The sequence below is a fragment of the Xylocopa sonorina genome, chromosome 7 (genome assembly GCF_050948175.1).
Source record: "Xylocopa sonorina isolate GNS202 chromosome 7, iyXylSono1_principal, whole genome shotgun sequence".
Taxonomy (NCBI): Eukaryota; Metazoa; Arthropoda; class Insecta; order Hymenoptera; family Apidae; genus Xylocopa; species Xylocopa sonorina.
Window position 1 is genome coordinate 3,051,646 of NC_135199.1, and position 17,014 is coordinate 3,068,659.

Below are 17,014 nucleotides of genomic sequence, written 5' to 3' on the forward strand. Positions count from 1 at the left end.
CAATTACAGCCGGCTCGGTCATACGTTGACGATTACGCGTGCGCTTAAATGGAGACACGGGAAGTTTCGTTCGGGCAAAAACCGTGGCCCTTCACCTGTCTCATAAGCGAACCGAGTGGCTTTCGCGTACCATACTGGTTTTGCACCTTGAGCATTGAAAAATGCGCAGCGCGCCCGAGAAATCGGGAAAGTCAGAATTTATACATTTCACGCGAAACGTTTCGCGTGATCGTGCCTGACATACTTTTGCCAGGCATCGCGAAGGGTCTTCAATTTCATGGAATTGTACATTTTTTTTACACGCGATAATGAAGACTTCAAGAATTTCGTTAACGGTCTGCGTTCTACGCAACGAGTTCCGCAGTGTATAACTATGTTAACCATTACAAGGTAGCAAAGAAATTGCAATTTCTGCTTGAGCGTAGAACCGAAGAGAGCAAAAAGCGTTTAACCTTTCCAATACTTGACGATACGCGGTATAGAAAAAGGAAATCGACAGAACCCCGCCGTCCTCCTAACCACTTCGCACTCTGCCCGTACCTGTCCATACTTCGCGATTCCTATACTTGCTTATCACAAAAGCTTCAATCTCAATAACTCTACTTCACCTAGCGGCGAGCATTCCTCGCGATGTTCCCGTGCCTCCTCGTCCGCGTAACGTATACGCATCCACTATATTCGTTCGTGCCCGAAGAAACGAGCAAATCGACCAAGAAAAAGGCAGTCCGTGCGCATAAGCGTGTACGCGCGAAACGAAAGAAGAACCAAAGAGGGAACCGGGGAAAAATGCAACGGGCGAAGGGGGATGGGACGGGACGGGGCGAGGCGAAGTTGAATATCGCCGGAATCCCTCTGCGTTCAGCCGTATCCAATATAGACGTTCCCCGTAGGAGAGGATGCAGCGACCGCGCCTCCGCGGAACGGATTTTCGAGTGATCGTCGCGCCGCAAGGTGGAATGCACCTGCTACGCGCGAACGATCTTGGTTCAAAGGTTAAGTAGAAAATGTCGTGGGTAGGCTGGCAGGGGGGAAGGGAGGCGCGGTAGGGGAGGGCGAAGCGCGAGGGCCGAGGCTACCGCGGCAGAAGCTAAGCGCATATTAAGGAGGCTCGTAAAATTATAAGCATTCCTAAGAATCTGGTAATACGTCGACGCGTACACGATGCCGCGTATATACGTGTAAATCGTGGACGTATGTACGCGGCCGTGGCGGACGCGTCCCTCGAAAACGACGGCGTTGCCTGGCCTCGAGCGCGCTCGTGTGGGTGTAATTTATATTAACGATGCCAGGCCGCCGTGGCGGCGCTTTGAAGATCCGTAATACCCCCGGTGTCGCGGAAAACGTGGTGAGAATACTCTCATCATTCGAGAAAGGACTCGACGCGAGGGACAGCAGCACGGGAGCCGCGTCGCGCGGACGCGCTGACACCGTCCTGTCGGCGAATCGACGTCGCGAGCCGCTGCATTAGAATTGAATCGAACAAGCTTTTCCACGAGGGCCAGTTTCCAGCGAGCCGACCGGCACCGACGAGACGCCTCTCACTTGGACTTTTTTTTTCCATGCCCGGCAGCCGTCTTTCGCAGCGCGGACCCCGTCACGGTCGACTTTTCGAGATCTTCAGCGAAGGATTTGTAGATGGCGATAGGGCCGCCCTCCTGTTCGCGGTTAGCGTTTGGAGAACAGGTTGAAACGCGAGTCGATCGGGTATTATGGCGATCAGGAAAAGTGAATTGGTTAATAAAACAAACACGATTCGAGCAGATTCGTTGGTTTCTTTTCTTAATCGAGATACCAGGTTCAAAAAAATTGGAAGCTTACGGACGATGGTGAAAGGATCGCGGGCATTGCGTTATATCCTTGAATTCAGCGACGTCTCGAAGTAATTTTTCAGTTTTGATTCCTACAAGCACGAATCGACGAAGCGAATCAGAATTCCGTGGATGTACTCGGGACTGGGCGCTCATTTGTCAGTAGCGTCTTTCACCGCGGTCGTATCGGAAACAAAAGGAAGGATGCGTCCACGGGGACGGAGTCCCTCTTCGTTCTGTTCTGCCGTTGGAAAATCTTTCACCGAGCGAGTTCGCGACTCACGTCCGTGGAAATTAATTGCTCGTCGTCACGGCCGCATTGACGAAGTGCAAGCGACGCTAGAATAGTTCCAAGAATCGCGGAAGCCACGCGACTGTTCTTCGAGTAAACTGGTTTATTGTTATTTACGATCGCCGACCGGACGCCATTAATCGCCGCAGGTGACTATTGTAGCAGCTGCCTCTTCGTTGCGTTTCGTCCGCCAGCTAAGTCTCGAGGCCCCCGGACGCGATGGATCCGCCATTTTCCGGGCGAATTTGTTCTGCGAAATTTATGCGTTCATTGTGATCCTCCAGGTCGCGTTCGCCGAACGATCGCTTCCGATTACTCGGTCGATTCGGGGCGACATTTAATGTCCACGTGCACGAGATCCAATTTTCTCATGCGTCGATGGACGAAGAGTGTAATTCACTCATTCTTTAACAAAAATACGTACTATACGTGTATAGTGTTACAACTGAGAGATAAATTAGTTCGTTTAATTTTTGAACACAAGCATCTTTTTTTCATGACTGATGTAGTTCAATTTATCGAGTGCAGACAGTTGTATCGTTTGAGAAATTAAAGAAAGTATTAAGTATAGCAGTAAAAAAGAATATTTTCAAGGAATTATTATAGTCGATCCGCGAAACACCTGCCGCGTTATGAATTACACCGCCAATGTTGGTCGTACATGCGTTACGACTTCCTGGAGTGTAAACGTAACGTGTATCGAGGCTACGGTCTTACTCGAAGCGCTTTGAAGAATAATCCTCGATTCAGTAATAACCGAATAGCACGTGTTCTACGATAATATCGGCGCAGCTGCGGATAGGCGCGTAGATTTGCGTGTCAAGATCAAACGGGAGGTTAGAATCAGAAGAACACGTTAATCACGTTTAACATCAAACAGTGGAAAGGAGAGGGTGGGGGGAGGGAGGGGAGGAAACAGCGCTATACTCGATGGTAATTCATCAAGCTGGATGACCCGTTGGATTACTGTGAGATGCACCGGAATCGGACCGCGCGAGCAGCTGTCCTTTTCATTCAACTAGCCGGCTTTGAGCTAGATTTACGGCGAAAATTTCTGCTACTAACGTCACAAGTGGTTTACCTCTGCGGGCGATCAATCTGTAAAGTGCTACGCGATCGCATTTAATCGTGGAATCTATTTAAACGCGCTTAGTTACTCTCACTGTAGAGTGGTCGATTAAATGGCCAGTTGTTCCCGAGATGGTGCAGAAAATATATGTTACTTGAAAACTTCGTCAATTAGAACCGAGATTGCGATTCGTTTGTTACAGTTTTTTTTCTTTTTTAACTCATAGCACAGAAATATTCGAAGGAAAATCGATATTGTCCATTAAATTCGCTAACATCCGACATCTATCCACGCCTGCTCTCGTGACGCGTATTCCCGTTCGAATCTAATTTCTTGGCGACCTCGAGAGACGTCCGATCTCGTCTCCGCGCTTTCGCAGAAAGAAAGAAAAAAGGCAAGAAAAATGAAGCAATCGAGACAAAAGACACGAACGAACGTATCGGAGAGCGCGACTAGACGGAAGTCCTGGCGCGTCCGAGGAGAAGGACGGCGCGCGGAGAAGTAACACGTCACGCGGATGCGATATGGCCTGGTGGTGGCAGGTCGCGGAATTGTTGGGATGTGCGACAATTATCGGTACGGAATCGCCATATCTCACGCGTGCCAGCCCAGGTTGCGTCCACGTCGGTCGGTTATGTGCACGGCCGTTTCTATATACGAGGGCCGCGCGCGAACTCGTGTCACAGCTCGGGGCAAGGTGTGCTGCAACGTTACATTCCTTGCCGCTGTTCCGTTTTTAGTCTAGGAACGCCATTCTTTGCGACACGCGCTAAAGGAGGCTACGCTCCGTGCCACTGCGTTCACCGGCTACCTCTGTTTTCTGAGGATCGCATTCCGATCGCCGCTGCCTCTACGCTCTCAGACCATGCACCGAACGATTCACCCGTGGATCGATACCTCTTCGATAATGGAGAAGCACCGTGATTACGATCCTTCTTTTCCTTTCCCTTTCGCAAAGTTCGATGGATCATTTTTCCGACGATTTTCATCACTGATCTCGATTCGTTATTATTCTTCGATATCTGGATTTAATAATTCCTGCAAGGATTTGCTAGACGTTTCCTTTCCACTGTTATTTTTTCTACTGTCTTTCTTATCGAGTGACTCTCAAAATTCTATTTCCATCTCGATATCTGTTAGAAAAAAGCTCGCGAAGCTTCCCAGAGAAATAAATTTCTAAGAATCGCACTTTCTTCCGAGCAGTTCCATAAAAGTCCCGAACCATCCTCGCAGCAGCCTAGGAGTATCTCAATTCCCATTGACCGCGTGAATTCGCTCGATTCCGCGGAATCTCCGCTGCGGTAAAAGCGGCCACGCTTACTCGTGACTTCCATTCGCCGGTTTCTTAGCCACCGCTCCGGCGGTTGCCAGAAGTCAATGTAATAAGAGTCCTCGCTGCATTCGAGAATCCGCGCGTCCTCAATATACCTTGCATCGAGACCAGTGCAATACCAGTGTGCAGTGACAACAAAAAAAGAAAAAAGAATGAAACGAAGATGAAGAAGAAAAAGAAGAAAATGAAGAGGAAGAAAGACAGAGAAGTCGGCGACGTAACGCAGGGAAAATCTTGGAGGCTGAAGTGGGCCGAGCGTTCAATATTAATCGAATCAGCGTGCGAAGGATCGCATTCTCGCGGGCAATCTGCTCGGGCCACGTAACGAACGAGAGGTATTCGAGCGTCGCACGGTTAGCAGGTAGAATTATTTTCGAAAGGGGATCGCGCGACGCGATCTTTCTTTCGATGCGTCACGATCGTTGGCAATCGATCGACCCGCTTCTCTATCTGGTACGCTCGTCCCGCGAGCGACAGAGATAATCGTTCGACCTTATTTTCATGCCATCGCGTGGCTGGGATCTGCTCGGTTCGAGGAGACTGGTTAGGCTTCTTTGCTTAACGCAGGGAATGCACAGGGTGCGAACTGGATGGCATTAATGGGTGCTAATGGCGTGGATTTGCTTCGCGGATTATTGAAATTGTAACTCGCGTTCCTGCTCCATTTGTAAGCATGACTTTCGACCTCAAAATCTGCACCTTAGACGTTCCTAAACGGCAAATATCAAGACGAATATCTCGGCCGTTTGAAAAAATATCGGTGGCATCGCGTCGGGAGCCGCTGAGAAGAATAAAAAATACTCGAAAGATGCGCGTACCCTTCTTCTTCCGCGTGGCGCAGCACCGGCGATGTCTCTCTGTTACGGACAAACAGAAATTGTTCAGATGGGATAGCCGCAAAAATAAAGGAATCACGGTAAAACGTCCAGGCGAGCAATCCCCCTAGCGAAGCACGCGCGTCGACTCGCGTAGGACATTCATTGGATTCCTAGAGTAGTTCGGCCACTACTTGATGCAATGAAATGTCAGCGAGGAATTCATATATCGCGCACCAGTCATAAGGAAATGAAAGGTTTCGCGTGTCACCCGTATAATAGTCGTGCGTGCGTTTCATCGACGGATAAGGAAACAATTAGGCGGTACGATGGAACGCGCGCGTGCACCGAGCATCGCCGATTCGATTCGTCGAATTCTGTCGTTGTACCGTTTAATCGTCGTATTACACCGTCGTCGTAAAATAAAGTTACTCGAATGTTTACCGTCCTGCGTTTAATCGATGTACTTTGGTGTCATTTCCGCAGGTGAGCACAGGATGGATCGTCGAAGAGTCGTCCGGTGTATCGTTTCAGAGCAATCGTGATTTCACACACTTTTTATTGCGGAGGTTCTTAAATTCGAAAAATTCCTTCCAAATAAGTCATCCGGCTAAAGTATCTGAAAAGTGAAACTCTACGAGGTGTTCGATTAGGACGGGCAGAGCGTTTCAATGGCTCGTTTCCAGGCGCCGAAATTAGTCAAGCTAACTGGATCTTTTTCGGAGCGTGGAAATGCAATGGTTCCGCTGTCAGTCCCATCGCGGAGCTCGATCTAAATCACCACGACGAATTGAAAATCTTGAACGTGGCATTCGAAGATTTCACGGAAACATTGCGAAACGTCTGGAACGGAACGCCACTCTTTATCGTGAATGTGGCTCCAAGGATGCTCTTCGTCTATTAAAACGAGTCCACTCTCTTAGTAAATTCCAATAGCTACCTTGAAACTTGTAATTTGCAATTAATTATCTAACATTGTGTATTCGAATAGTTCGCTGAAATTCAGCTACTTAAAAAAATCTCTAGTATTCTCAGCTTCGATTAACAATCGAAATTTGATTACAGCCAGCAATGCCTGTAAACAATATTCCCATTCAATTTGAAAATAATCTCCACTTTCAACGATCGTAATGCTAATATATAGGATAGTATTCCTTAAGTGCGGTTTAAGAATATTTAATGAACCGTGCTTAATATTCATGCAAATTCCATGGCACAAGTAAGCTCGCCTATCCGTGTAACGCCTTTCCGTACGAGAAAAGCGAAATTAACTTCTGCCAAAATTCTTAAATTCGTTTCTTCTCTTGAGAAAACGATTTCTGATCGCGATTAACTATTCATTCGAAGTTAAGAAATGGTTATTCGAAATTAGCCTGTCCGTCTCGATCAAACTGCTCGGTTCGCAGCTCGTTCGAATCCACCTGTTAACGAGCAACCGACAATACCTGCGAGAGGCGCAGTTTTATTAGGAAATTTTCTGAAGAAATTTCCATCGTTCGAGTGACGTGGAGGCTCCTCCCGCGGCGACAAAGAGAAGAGCAAGTCTTTGGTAAACCGCATTAAGTTATGCGTGTTGGGTACGGCCGGCGGGCGGCGTTACGCCGCGGATGTAAAGACCGGCTTTTTATTTGACAACTATTGGCCGGCGCGAACTTCGAATGAGCCGGTGGACGGTACTTAGTAATAAGTTGGTAAATGGTCTGCCGGCCGGTAGCGGACGGCCAGCTGGAGCATAACCTTTAGTACGTCGCTGCGGTAGGTAGCCCAAGTTATTGGTGACCGTATCGGATCGGGCCTGATAACAGGACACTAAAGGCCTCGTCTGTCCGGTATCTCTCGTGGGGCCCATGGCTTTTAACGCGCCTATTCCGTTGCTCCCACTCTTCCTCCTCTGGCACTGGTCTGGATAGACTACTGTACCAAAGTAGAGGCCGAAAGATCCGTCCGGTCAAGGCCAACTCGTGCGCGTAACAGGCTGCTGAGTGGACGCGTCTAAATTTTCGAGCCCACTTTTGGGCCCGCGTGTCGGAAGTCATCGAGCGGGTGCATCTTTCGCCACGAGCTACACCGGGTAGAGAAGCATTTCTGAGAGGAACTACGATCCATCGGTTGCCACGCCACTGCCCACGATCCTGGGATACGTTTTCATTTATATCGCGATGCGGTAATATTACTCAGGCATATCTGGCTGGCATGATGGTACTTACCAAGGGGGAGGGACATTAAACGGATACCGATGGGCAATTCTTTTTTGCGGACAGAGGATGAGCCCTTATCGAAGGGGTCCCGCTCGTTTCTCCCTGCGAGTGTGTTTTAAGCTCTGGCGGATGGATGTCCTTTGATGGAGGTGGTCGACGGGGGGAAGGTGGTCGAGCGAGAAGATGGTCGATGGCGATGAGTCGATAGCGGTATTGAGGGCGTTTAGTCAGGTTCTGGCTTTTGTGCTGTCGGTCGAGGAAAATTGAGAAATACCACGATCGCTCGAAGGTGTAGATCTTGAAGAGTCGACGTGTTTGAAAGGAAACTGGTTCGCGATCTCGAAAGAAACGAACATAAGATATATGTGCGTGGAACTGCAGAAACGAGAAATCCTTCAGCCGGCTAAACAATCTGAAAATCCGTATGATACCTCCTCGAAATAATTCAGCAAACGCCGGCTACTTCGTGTCCCTTGGGAGTTGCATCGAAGAACCGCGATACATATTCGCTGGTGCGTATCTTCGCAGTCAAGTTTGCGACCGGTATCAGCCGGCGAGAAAAAGTTCTGGATCGAAGGCGAGCGGAGAAATCACGTCCATTAATGGGAATCCAGAAACGTACTCCGCCAAGTCCAAGTTCGTAAATCACGGGAATCTAATAAGGTTCGCGGAGTATTTCCGAGCCACGGATCGTCGTGAATCATTCTCCGATACACATTCCCGCGAGCCTCCCCGTTTAATTGAGACAGCCGGATCGTACTCTGACGCGTGGCGCGAAACTTCAAAGCGGGGAAGCCTCGCGCGTCCTTCCGCCTCCATCGTGGACCGTCGTCGCCGTCGAATTAATTAGAGGACACTTCCGAGGTGAGAATATGATAAAAATGACGGGTTATTAAGGGCGCGCGGGGTGCTACTCGACACTCGCGGCTGGAATGCCGCTCTATTTATCGGCTTTACGATTATGTTGCCACGAAATTCATAGCCCCGGTTTACACGCGCAATTTACGCGCTCTGAAAATAAGAGCCGCGTGTCTCCGCGATGGAATGCGTCGGGACGCGTTCAAGTCTGGCCATCGTTGGTCGACGGGTGCAGTCACGGTCGCCACGTGTGAACTACGGTGCCGCGTTAGTTGTCGCCGCCATTATCCTCCACGCTAATATTAATGCCGATGAAAAACGGCTGGATTACGGTCGCGGCCTGTCACGGATCGAGACTCTCAGCCGATATCGCGAGCAGACCGCGAGCATCGTCGTCGATGCGAACATCTTTAGCCGGATGCTTTGGATCCCGCGTTTCTGTTTGCACCCTCTTCAACGCTATTTCGGGTGTTTTTATTAGAAACGGCGCGAAAATGACTTTTATCCGCGCAGTATCTGGTTCCTTGCGAGCGGTTAGACGAATCATGTTCTGGGTAATGAGCTTGTTCCCTTGTGATATATTTCAGATTTCAAGAATGGAATTCGAAGCTCGCGTAGATATTTATTCGGTTGAGACATAGTCGAGGACCTAAGCTAGATGATTCTAGAGTGCTTAGAGTATTATATGATAGCGGTTTTATCGCGGTTATATTTTATTATATATTACAAAGCTGAAATGTAGTTTGGAGAAATACTTGCTATGATCCGCGAAATAATTTTGGTAAGACCGTTACCGTTCTTACGACGGAAACTTTTGAAATCAGCAACAATTGTAAGAAAAACGTTCGATCGTCGCGGCTGCTAAAGTATCAAAGGATTAGAACGGACTCGCGAATCCTCGCACAATTCCTCCGCGCAGACTATAGTATCCGGATGGTCGGCGTACTTTCCCGTGTCCCCAAAGTGGTTGGAATCGATGGAGGCGGGAGAGGGAGGGCAGGAGCCGATCTCGTTGTAATTTGTCGGCCGGACGAGGGATCGCTCCATCGTCCACCTGGCTGGTTTGCTAATGAACTAAACTTAACTAAAGGGAACTCGTTCACCGGCGCCTTATCAATAGTCGTAATCCAACGGCGCGGTCGAGATCTGTGGGCTCTCATCTTCTGCGGAAGATAGGAGAATCGTGTCGACGAATGGCCGTGTCCGGCAAACAAATTGCAAGATACCCCGTGGTAGCTTGTTACCGACCCTACCCCGCAGTTTCTCTCGTCTTCGTCTCGTTCGTTTTTCACGGCGGAGTTTCGCGTCTTTTCATCCCTTTTTCGGTCGGAGTCCATTCTTTTTCGTATCGCCGCTTGTTCCTTCCGTTAACCACCGCTATTCGCCTTTGTCGAACAGAATGACGGAGTTCCACTCCCGGGGGCTCTCGATTGAATTGATGTGGGAATCGGCCCGGAGGACGACCGGTCGTTCGTTTCGCTCGCGATCGATGGGGGTTGTCTGGTTTTACACGGTTTTCGGGAGCCGCCACTGTGTCATCGCTCCGATCGACAAATTATCGCTCGTTTGACGCGTCGTTGACAGATCTGACGTTTGTTTCGTTCCTATCCGCGGTGTTTCCGCGGGATCATTAAACTTCAGCGATATCTAGAACCGATTTCGTCGAGATAAGAGTTTTCTTACGAGGAACGTAAAGCATATTAATTTGCCGGAAAAGTTTAACATCTCCGAGTACTCTATCGAAATCGATCGAAACGGCTGGCTTGTAATTGTCGACCGCGGCACGAAATGCTGTCCGAGCAAAGAAGTAACAGAATATTTAGTTCGTTAAAATAACGTAGGTTTTTTTGATAAACACCATCGAGAAGCCTGTATCCAACTTCAAAAACGATCGACTGACAACAATCAACCCGGCCGAAAGAAACAGCAGCAAGCTTGGAACGTTCCGTCTAAACTAGCAACGAATTATCGACACGGTTAATCCCCCTTAGAAGAGAGCAAAAACTGGTCCCGGGAGAGAAAGGTCTCCGGATACTTTCGACTGAGAAACAAACGCAAGAACACCGTCGAGCAATGATCGCTGGATTCTGTACACAACCGTGACCAGTCCGCGGTTGCTCGATTCGCAAGGGAACATAAATCCAAATCAACGTCCGGGGGATCATCATCGTGAGGTATTAAGCATTTTAATGGGGGTTGGAGTAGGCTGAGGACTGTCCACGGCGGACAGCGGAGCCGAACATGGGACAGTAGTAGGGGGTGGGTGGAGGTGGGGAATAAGCGGAGGTGAGCCGAAGAACTGGGAAGGGGAAGAGGGGCGAGGAAGGTGGGGGATGAGATGGAAGGGTTGGAGGGGTGGGAGATGAGGCGATACAGAGATTCAGAGATCTATAAGACAAAAGAGGAAACAAATAAAGACGCGGTCTTAGGTTCGCGAAGTGACTCGACACCGGTGGTGGAGTTTGAGAGGGGATGAAAGTGTAGAGGGGGCGGGTTAGGGGAACGAGGAGGGAACGGACGCGCTCGCGCTTTGGAATGCTTTGAAAGACCGCGAGCAGCTCTCTCGGGCTAGAGCTGCTCGTTCGCCGCGAGGATGTCGAGGACGTGGACCGTTTCGAGGGAAGCCAGCGAGCCTCGGGCGGAAGAGAAAAAGCAAAAGAGGAAGAGAGCCGACCGTCGCGGGGCAGGCTTGCTTCGATTAATTACCACATTGTCGTCCGACCGATGCTAGATGCCTCGCAGTGGTAATCTATGGAAGATTCGAACCGGGCCCCGGTTTAATCCCAGCCGTGCTTTTGTTGCCTTCGTTTCTCCGCCGCGCGAATTATCGTCTCGTTTAATTGAACCGATGTTAAGCGGACTTTACGGGGACCGAAGGCTAAGAGGACGCGGGATGAGCGATGGGAGGGTATCGCGCGTGGAAGGACGATTCTTCCTTTTTACTTTTACCAGTTTGCTATCTCCACCTCGAACAATTGAAATTTCGAAACAAAACCCAAATCCATGCTAGAATCTCTCTCAATAATCCTTAGATGGAGAGAGAGAGAGGGGTAGAGACGAAAGCCTAGAGATTGACCGTCGATCGTCACCCTACTTCACTGCAATCCACCATCGTCGAACGACGTTCCCAAAAACTGAATCGTCGAGCGTTCACAACATGGCGTTTAGGACGCGAGAGCTCCAGACAGCGTGCACACCCTTGCTCTTCGCTCAAGTTCATGATCAATTGCGCGTTCCCCGAATGCCAGCGGTCATCGTTCGACGTCTCCCGGCCGCGGCGTCGGTTTTCGCCGTTTCAGGAGCACGCCGCGGTGATCTACTAGCCGGCGGAATGCCGGATTCCGGTTTATTATAGTGGATAATGATAACATCTCGGAGGCGTAGCCGCGCGCGCGTAAGTTTCGCGTCGCGAGGCTCGCGGTGTCCCTCTCTCGTCCCACGCGTGCCACGCCGTCCGCCATCAGTCAGGGCATGCATCACCGTCAGCTTATTTTCGTGAGTGCGCGCGCGCGCGCGTGCGAGTGAGCGAGCTACCCGCCGCTGATGTATGAACGTAATTGGTTAGGCGGGGTGCTCGCCTCGATATACACGCGAAAAGGTTGCTTGTCAACGCGTCGCGTTGCGCGAGAGGAGACGACAAACTGATTGGGAGGACGAGAAACGGCGTGGCTCGGACGGAGCGGAGCCGCGACTTTGTTGGATGGCCGGATATTATTTATTTCGCGGTACGAGTCACGGATATCTGGACAGTCTCGCCTTTCGCTGGACGAATATGCCTTTTAGCTCGGGGGGATGCTGGGTCACGTGATCTGAGGATGTTCGCGAGACGCGCACCGTCTTCAAGCCCGAACCGACGACAGGTTTCGTGGTGGATTCGGACTTGAAACGGTCGTGGAATCGCGGAAAGTGCGGAAAGAGGAAAGGGGTCATCGTGTATCCCAACCTATTCGCGCAAACTAACGCGCTGGGCTCGCAGATGCGTGACTAAAGCCGTATAAATGCTGCGCGAATGGGTTAAAAGCGCAACGATTCGAAGAGGTACGCTAATATTGTTGCGTTTCTCCGATTTGTTAAGAGCCAATTCAACTGGTTGAAGCATGTTATATTCTAGCGAGGGAGACACTAATGAGGCTTGTCGAGAAGAAATGCACAGAATGTTAAGTGCCTTCTTGTGGTATCCAGTATCTTAGAAAGTACAAGATCAACAATGACATCTGTTTTCAGAATATTCCTTTGGCAATGCATTAGTAACAAATTGCACCGAGCAAAACGAGACGTCGGGCATTGATAGAAGGCTGCTTGCCATATTTGCATACGTAGCTGATAACCGTTAATCTAACGATCAACGCAATCTGGTATCGGTTTTAAGTACGTAGAAACGCAAAAAAATTCGCAATCTTCAACGATATTCGTATCGCTTGGAGACTCGAATTCCGCGGTATTTTAATTAATTTAATAACGTAAATCAACACTTCTCCTTCGGCATCGCCGTCGCCGCATCGATTTTACCGAATCGCATACTTCGACCGGCAATTCTCATGATTCTCGTGACTCTCGCGATTCGAGGAACGTCAAATGGTAAATAGAACCGAGCCTCTGGCAAAGTGTACCATAGCCGAGAAACGGACCGTGCGCGTCCCTCGGTCGATTTGCCAGGGTTAAACTTATACTTAACATCGCGTTCGCGTCCATTTGTCGGCCGGTCTCGTTCGTTGGGAGTCGCGCAACAATAATGGCAACGGGACCGCATACGTAATTGCAATTGCGTGTATCGTGCCGTCGAATGACGAGGATCGAGTATGCGTATCGCGGGCACGCGTACATCTTCTTGGGCGATTGCGATCGTTCATTAGCGTTGCTCTCTGAAACTCTGATTCATTATATAAACTATACGTTCGTGCACCGCGTTGCTAAACGCTCGTACGTGTCAGGGCTCACTAACCGTCGTCTGCGCTAACTATAATTTTCATGCGCTACGGTAGGTAACGGTAAGATTGATGCGACTTTGATGCGCGTAATTAGGCTATTCTCAGCGAAGAAGTGAAGCATAGTTACCGTGGTTTATGCGTTATTTGACTGGGGTGTTTAGTACCTGTCTTTTATCCACGATACGTCACAGAAGTGAGATCATCTTGTCAGGAAAGACAAATTAGAGAATGAATTTATTTAAAAATGTTTCCTTCCGTTTATATCGTTATTATCCTTATCGGCTTATCGTCACGGAATTCAGGTACGCGTTCAGAGGGACACTAATCACAAAGCGTTCGGCTTATAACTCACGCACGCCCATCTGTCGGGCAGATTTATTTGCGATAGTTTGCGCAACAATAATGGCTACCGGCTACGTGTACGCGACTACGATCACGCGTCCTTTATCATCGCGTCGGGATGGCATGCGCCTCGCGCACACCAGCACGCGGTTCCTTGGATCATTACGATCGTGTTCGGCACGATCTCGAGGATCGATGTACCGGCGGCGCGCGGCCGGTGCCGTCAGATAGGACGCTAGCCATAATGAATATCGGCTGGACCCAGCGCCAGTCTCCCCGATTTATCTTGCTACTAATGTACGCGCGTCCCTGCCACAGGAATCCATTTGTTTCTCTTTGGTTTCGCTTATTTCGAAACCGCGCCACGGATGAAAATTTCCCTGCGAATATTCGGATGGAATTTCAATTCCGGAAGAAATATCTGCGTTTTCTTTGTCCGTACGCGTGGGTCTCGATTTAGTTGCCACGAATGAAATTCAACTACAACATTCCATCTCGATTAATCTTGCTCGATATCTCGCAGCGGATTCTCAGCCCCTTCTTCGACTGAAATCGTCATCCGAAGAGATCATCGAAGAAACATTCGTGCCTGCCGGGAAAATTTCTCGATCGTTGCCCGGAAGTTGGCCTCGATGCCAGGCGGGAAATCCTGAGTAGTCGAAGCGAGCGTGCCAGTATTTACGCGATCGTATTTCTCTCAAGCTCTGGCCATCATCGCGATCACCGTCCGCCGCGTGAGTAATGCGTCAGGATCGTCCCTCGGCGATCCCTGTTAGCCTCTACATAGGTATCCCGCACCGACGCCACCGCCGCCGTTCACTTTCGATCGCTCGTCAATCTGCCGACCTTCGACTCTGTACGACCGACTATACGCGGACGCGAGCTACGGATGCGACAGCCACCGGCCAAACGAGCGCAGGCCACGGTTAAAATTATGTGCCGGTCGGCGTGCTTGCCCGGTTTCCGCTACGAAACGCTCGCGTCCTCCGAGTTCCACGAATAATCGCCGGCCGGATTATGCGCGCGGAATTAATCGACGTCGCGGCGCGCACGATGTTCCGCTTTCGAGAGCCGATGAACCACGCGACTAACGGTTCCGTTCGGGGTGTACGCGTACGCGCGATCCTTCTTTTATTTCCGCGGACGGCTCTCCGGGAATTGATCGAGGTATGATGCCGGCGTTCACCAATTGACATCAATTGTCTACGCTCGTGCCTCGGTTCGTACTTTTCCGCGAAATACTTGCCGACCCGGTGCAACGCATGGGACGCCGGGGATACCAAGGGAGAGATTTGTTCGGTTCGTTTCTGCCAATTTGGGAAACGAACGAGAAAATTGAGTCGTTGGATCGCCAGTTTGGTGTATTTGCTCCAGGGTACATTGATTTATTTTCTTGAACGCTTTCGGAATTCAAAATCGAGGCTTTCGAGTCCCGCTACTCTATTTATTCGTTGCGGCAGTCACTATACATGGCATCTACTCTATTATTATATTACTAGACTGCCGCCAAGTGATCTGTTCGTATAAACGATTAGCTCCTCATTTTCGTATCAAAATGACACGATCGTGCGCGTATCAACCATCCCGTCGTCTTCAAAATAAATACCCAACCCCGAAAGAACCCCTGAAAAGCTATCGCGAAACATCGCCGTTACCAATCTCACCCCAATCAACCCTCCCCGAGGAATGCCTCGATCGAGCGCCGCCTGGGCGTCCCGACGCTCGGGCGGCTGCCATCTTTCGATACTCGGCGGGCGAATAGTTGGCCTGGCGTGTCGCGCGCGCGATCGTATCGGGGCAGATCGACACGGTCGAAAAAATTCGAGCAGAATGCCATGACCCAGCGTGGCATTTGCATCCGTAGGATCTAATGAATAGCGAGCATTACGTCCTATTTGGTCTCATTGCGACCGGCCGTGACGATGCCAGTGCGCATAGCATAGCTCTCGCGCTATTTGCAGTCTGGCTAGGCCGCGTGGAGTGGGGAAAGGGAGGGTACAATGGACGCCGACGCCTGACGTCGGTATGTGCTCAATGGAGGCTTACCCCTCTTCTAAGGACGTCGCTAGTACGATTTACCTACTAAACGTCAACCGAGACGGCTACGCGTTCACTCGACGGATTCGTCGAGCGACTGGCGGACGGACCACTGGAGGCCACCGGACGGGGGGTGGGCTGGAGGCCGGTAAAATTGGTGGAATTGTCCGCGACGTTGTAGACGGAGGTCGAAGCGTTTCGTCAACGGGCATTTCGTTGCCCGCGGTCCACTTGGGCCTGTAATATTTTGGCCTGCCATTGGGGGATGTCGACATCGCTATTAAGGGTCTGTTGCGATCGTTCGAAATGCGGGCTGGTGTTTGACGATGGTCTGGCATCGGTGGTTCACCGGCATGTTTGGAAAGCTGCTGCCGGCGATGTTTCCGAGTCACGGTCAATCTATTTTTTCTAAAATATTTTGTTCGTTCCTCGATGAACGGGTTCGCAGAGTTTTCATTTGCACGAGAAGGAGTTGGCTGCAACGTGGAATAATAAAAGAGAGTACGGAGAACGTGTTGATCGTTGAACTTTAAAAATTCGTTTCGGACGTGTACGTAGGTAATAAAGAAACGCGAACAAGTGCTTGGTTATCGAAAGAAATAAATTTTCTTCGGTAGCTAACGATTTTCCTTAGCCGTTGCATAAACATATAAATAACCAAAGTGTGTGTTCGAAGTCATGGAAATTATTGCATATTCGAACTCTGATAATTATAAATATCATGCGGTTGGTATAATACGCACGTAATTGCAGAGGCGTGCGAAAATTATGTGAGTGAAAGGATATTGCGAAATTTATCAAGATACACGAAAGCAGTGACACGAATTCTACTTCGAACCGTGACTATCTTAATCACTCAGTGTGTAAACACTGAATCCTTACTAAGCATTATCTCGTGTTCATTTATTAAATTTATTAAGAGGCGTCTGGCTGAAGAGAAACCAACTAACCCGTGGAATCTTGAAAAAGTGTCTACAAGGATACCTGCGTGCGGGTAACTTGTAAGATACGCGGGGGAACGTAACGCTACGTCGGTATATCAGGAGGCATACGTTTGTTGCAGTTGAACGTTCACCAAAGATCACTCGGGGCGGCGGGTCTTGAAATTTGCGGGGCTGGTGGCAGCGTTCCGCAAGGGCAGCCCAGTAGCGCCGGTTCCGTCGGTTCGGCACCCAGTCCTGCGTCGCCAAGGCCGACTCCCCAACCGCGGCTAACCGTCGGATCGAGCACTACGCAACCCTCGAGAACGTTAGACGACGACAGATCGACGGACGGTGAGTAGTCGCGACACAACGGATCAGCTTTACCGCTGCAACCGACCATCTCTTAATTAA

The 17,014-nt window shown here is 49.9% G+C and overlaps 2 protein-coding genes across 3 annotated transcripts in view; one reads left to right on the forward strand and one right to left on the reverse strand.

The window, feature by feature from the left end:
* The window catches only part of LOC143425503 (beta-galactosidase), a 188,880-nt gene that overhangs the window by 146,464 nt on the left and 25,402 nt on the right, over positions 1 to 17,014 (reverse strand). The window lies entirely within an intron of this gene.
* Vg (transcription factor vestigial) overlaps positions 1 to 17,014 on the forward strand; it is a 71,553-nt gene that overhangs the window by 35,652 nt on the left and 18,887 nt on the right. For both annotated transcript variants that reach the window (XM_076898377.1, XM_076898378.1), the window contains exon 2: positions 16,744 to 16,954. In XM_076898377.1, the coding sequence (XP_076754492.1) occupies positions 16,744 to 16,954 (211 nt within the window). The remainder of the gene's footprint in view (positions 1 to 16,743; positions 16,955 to 17,014) is intronic.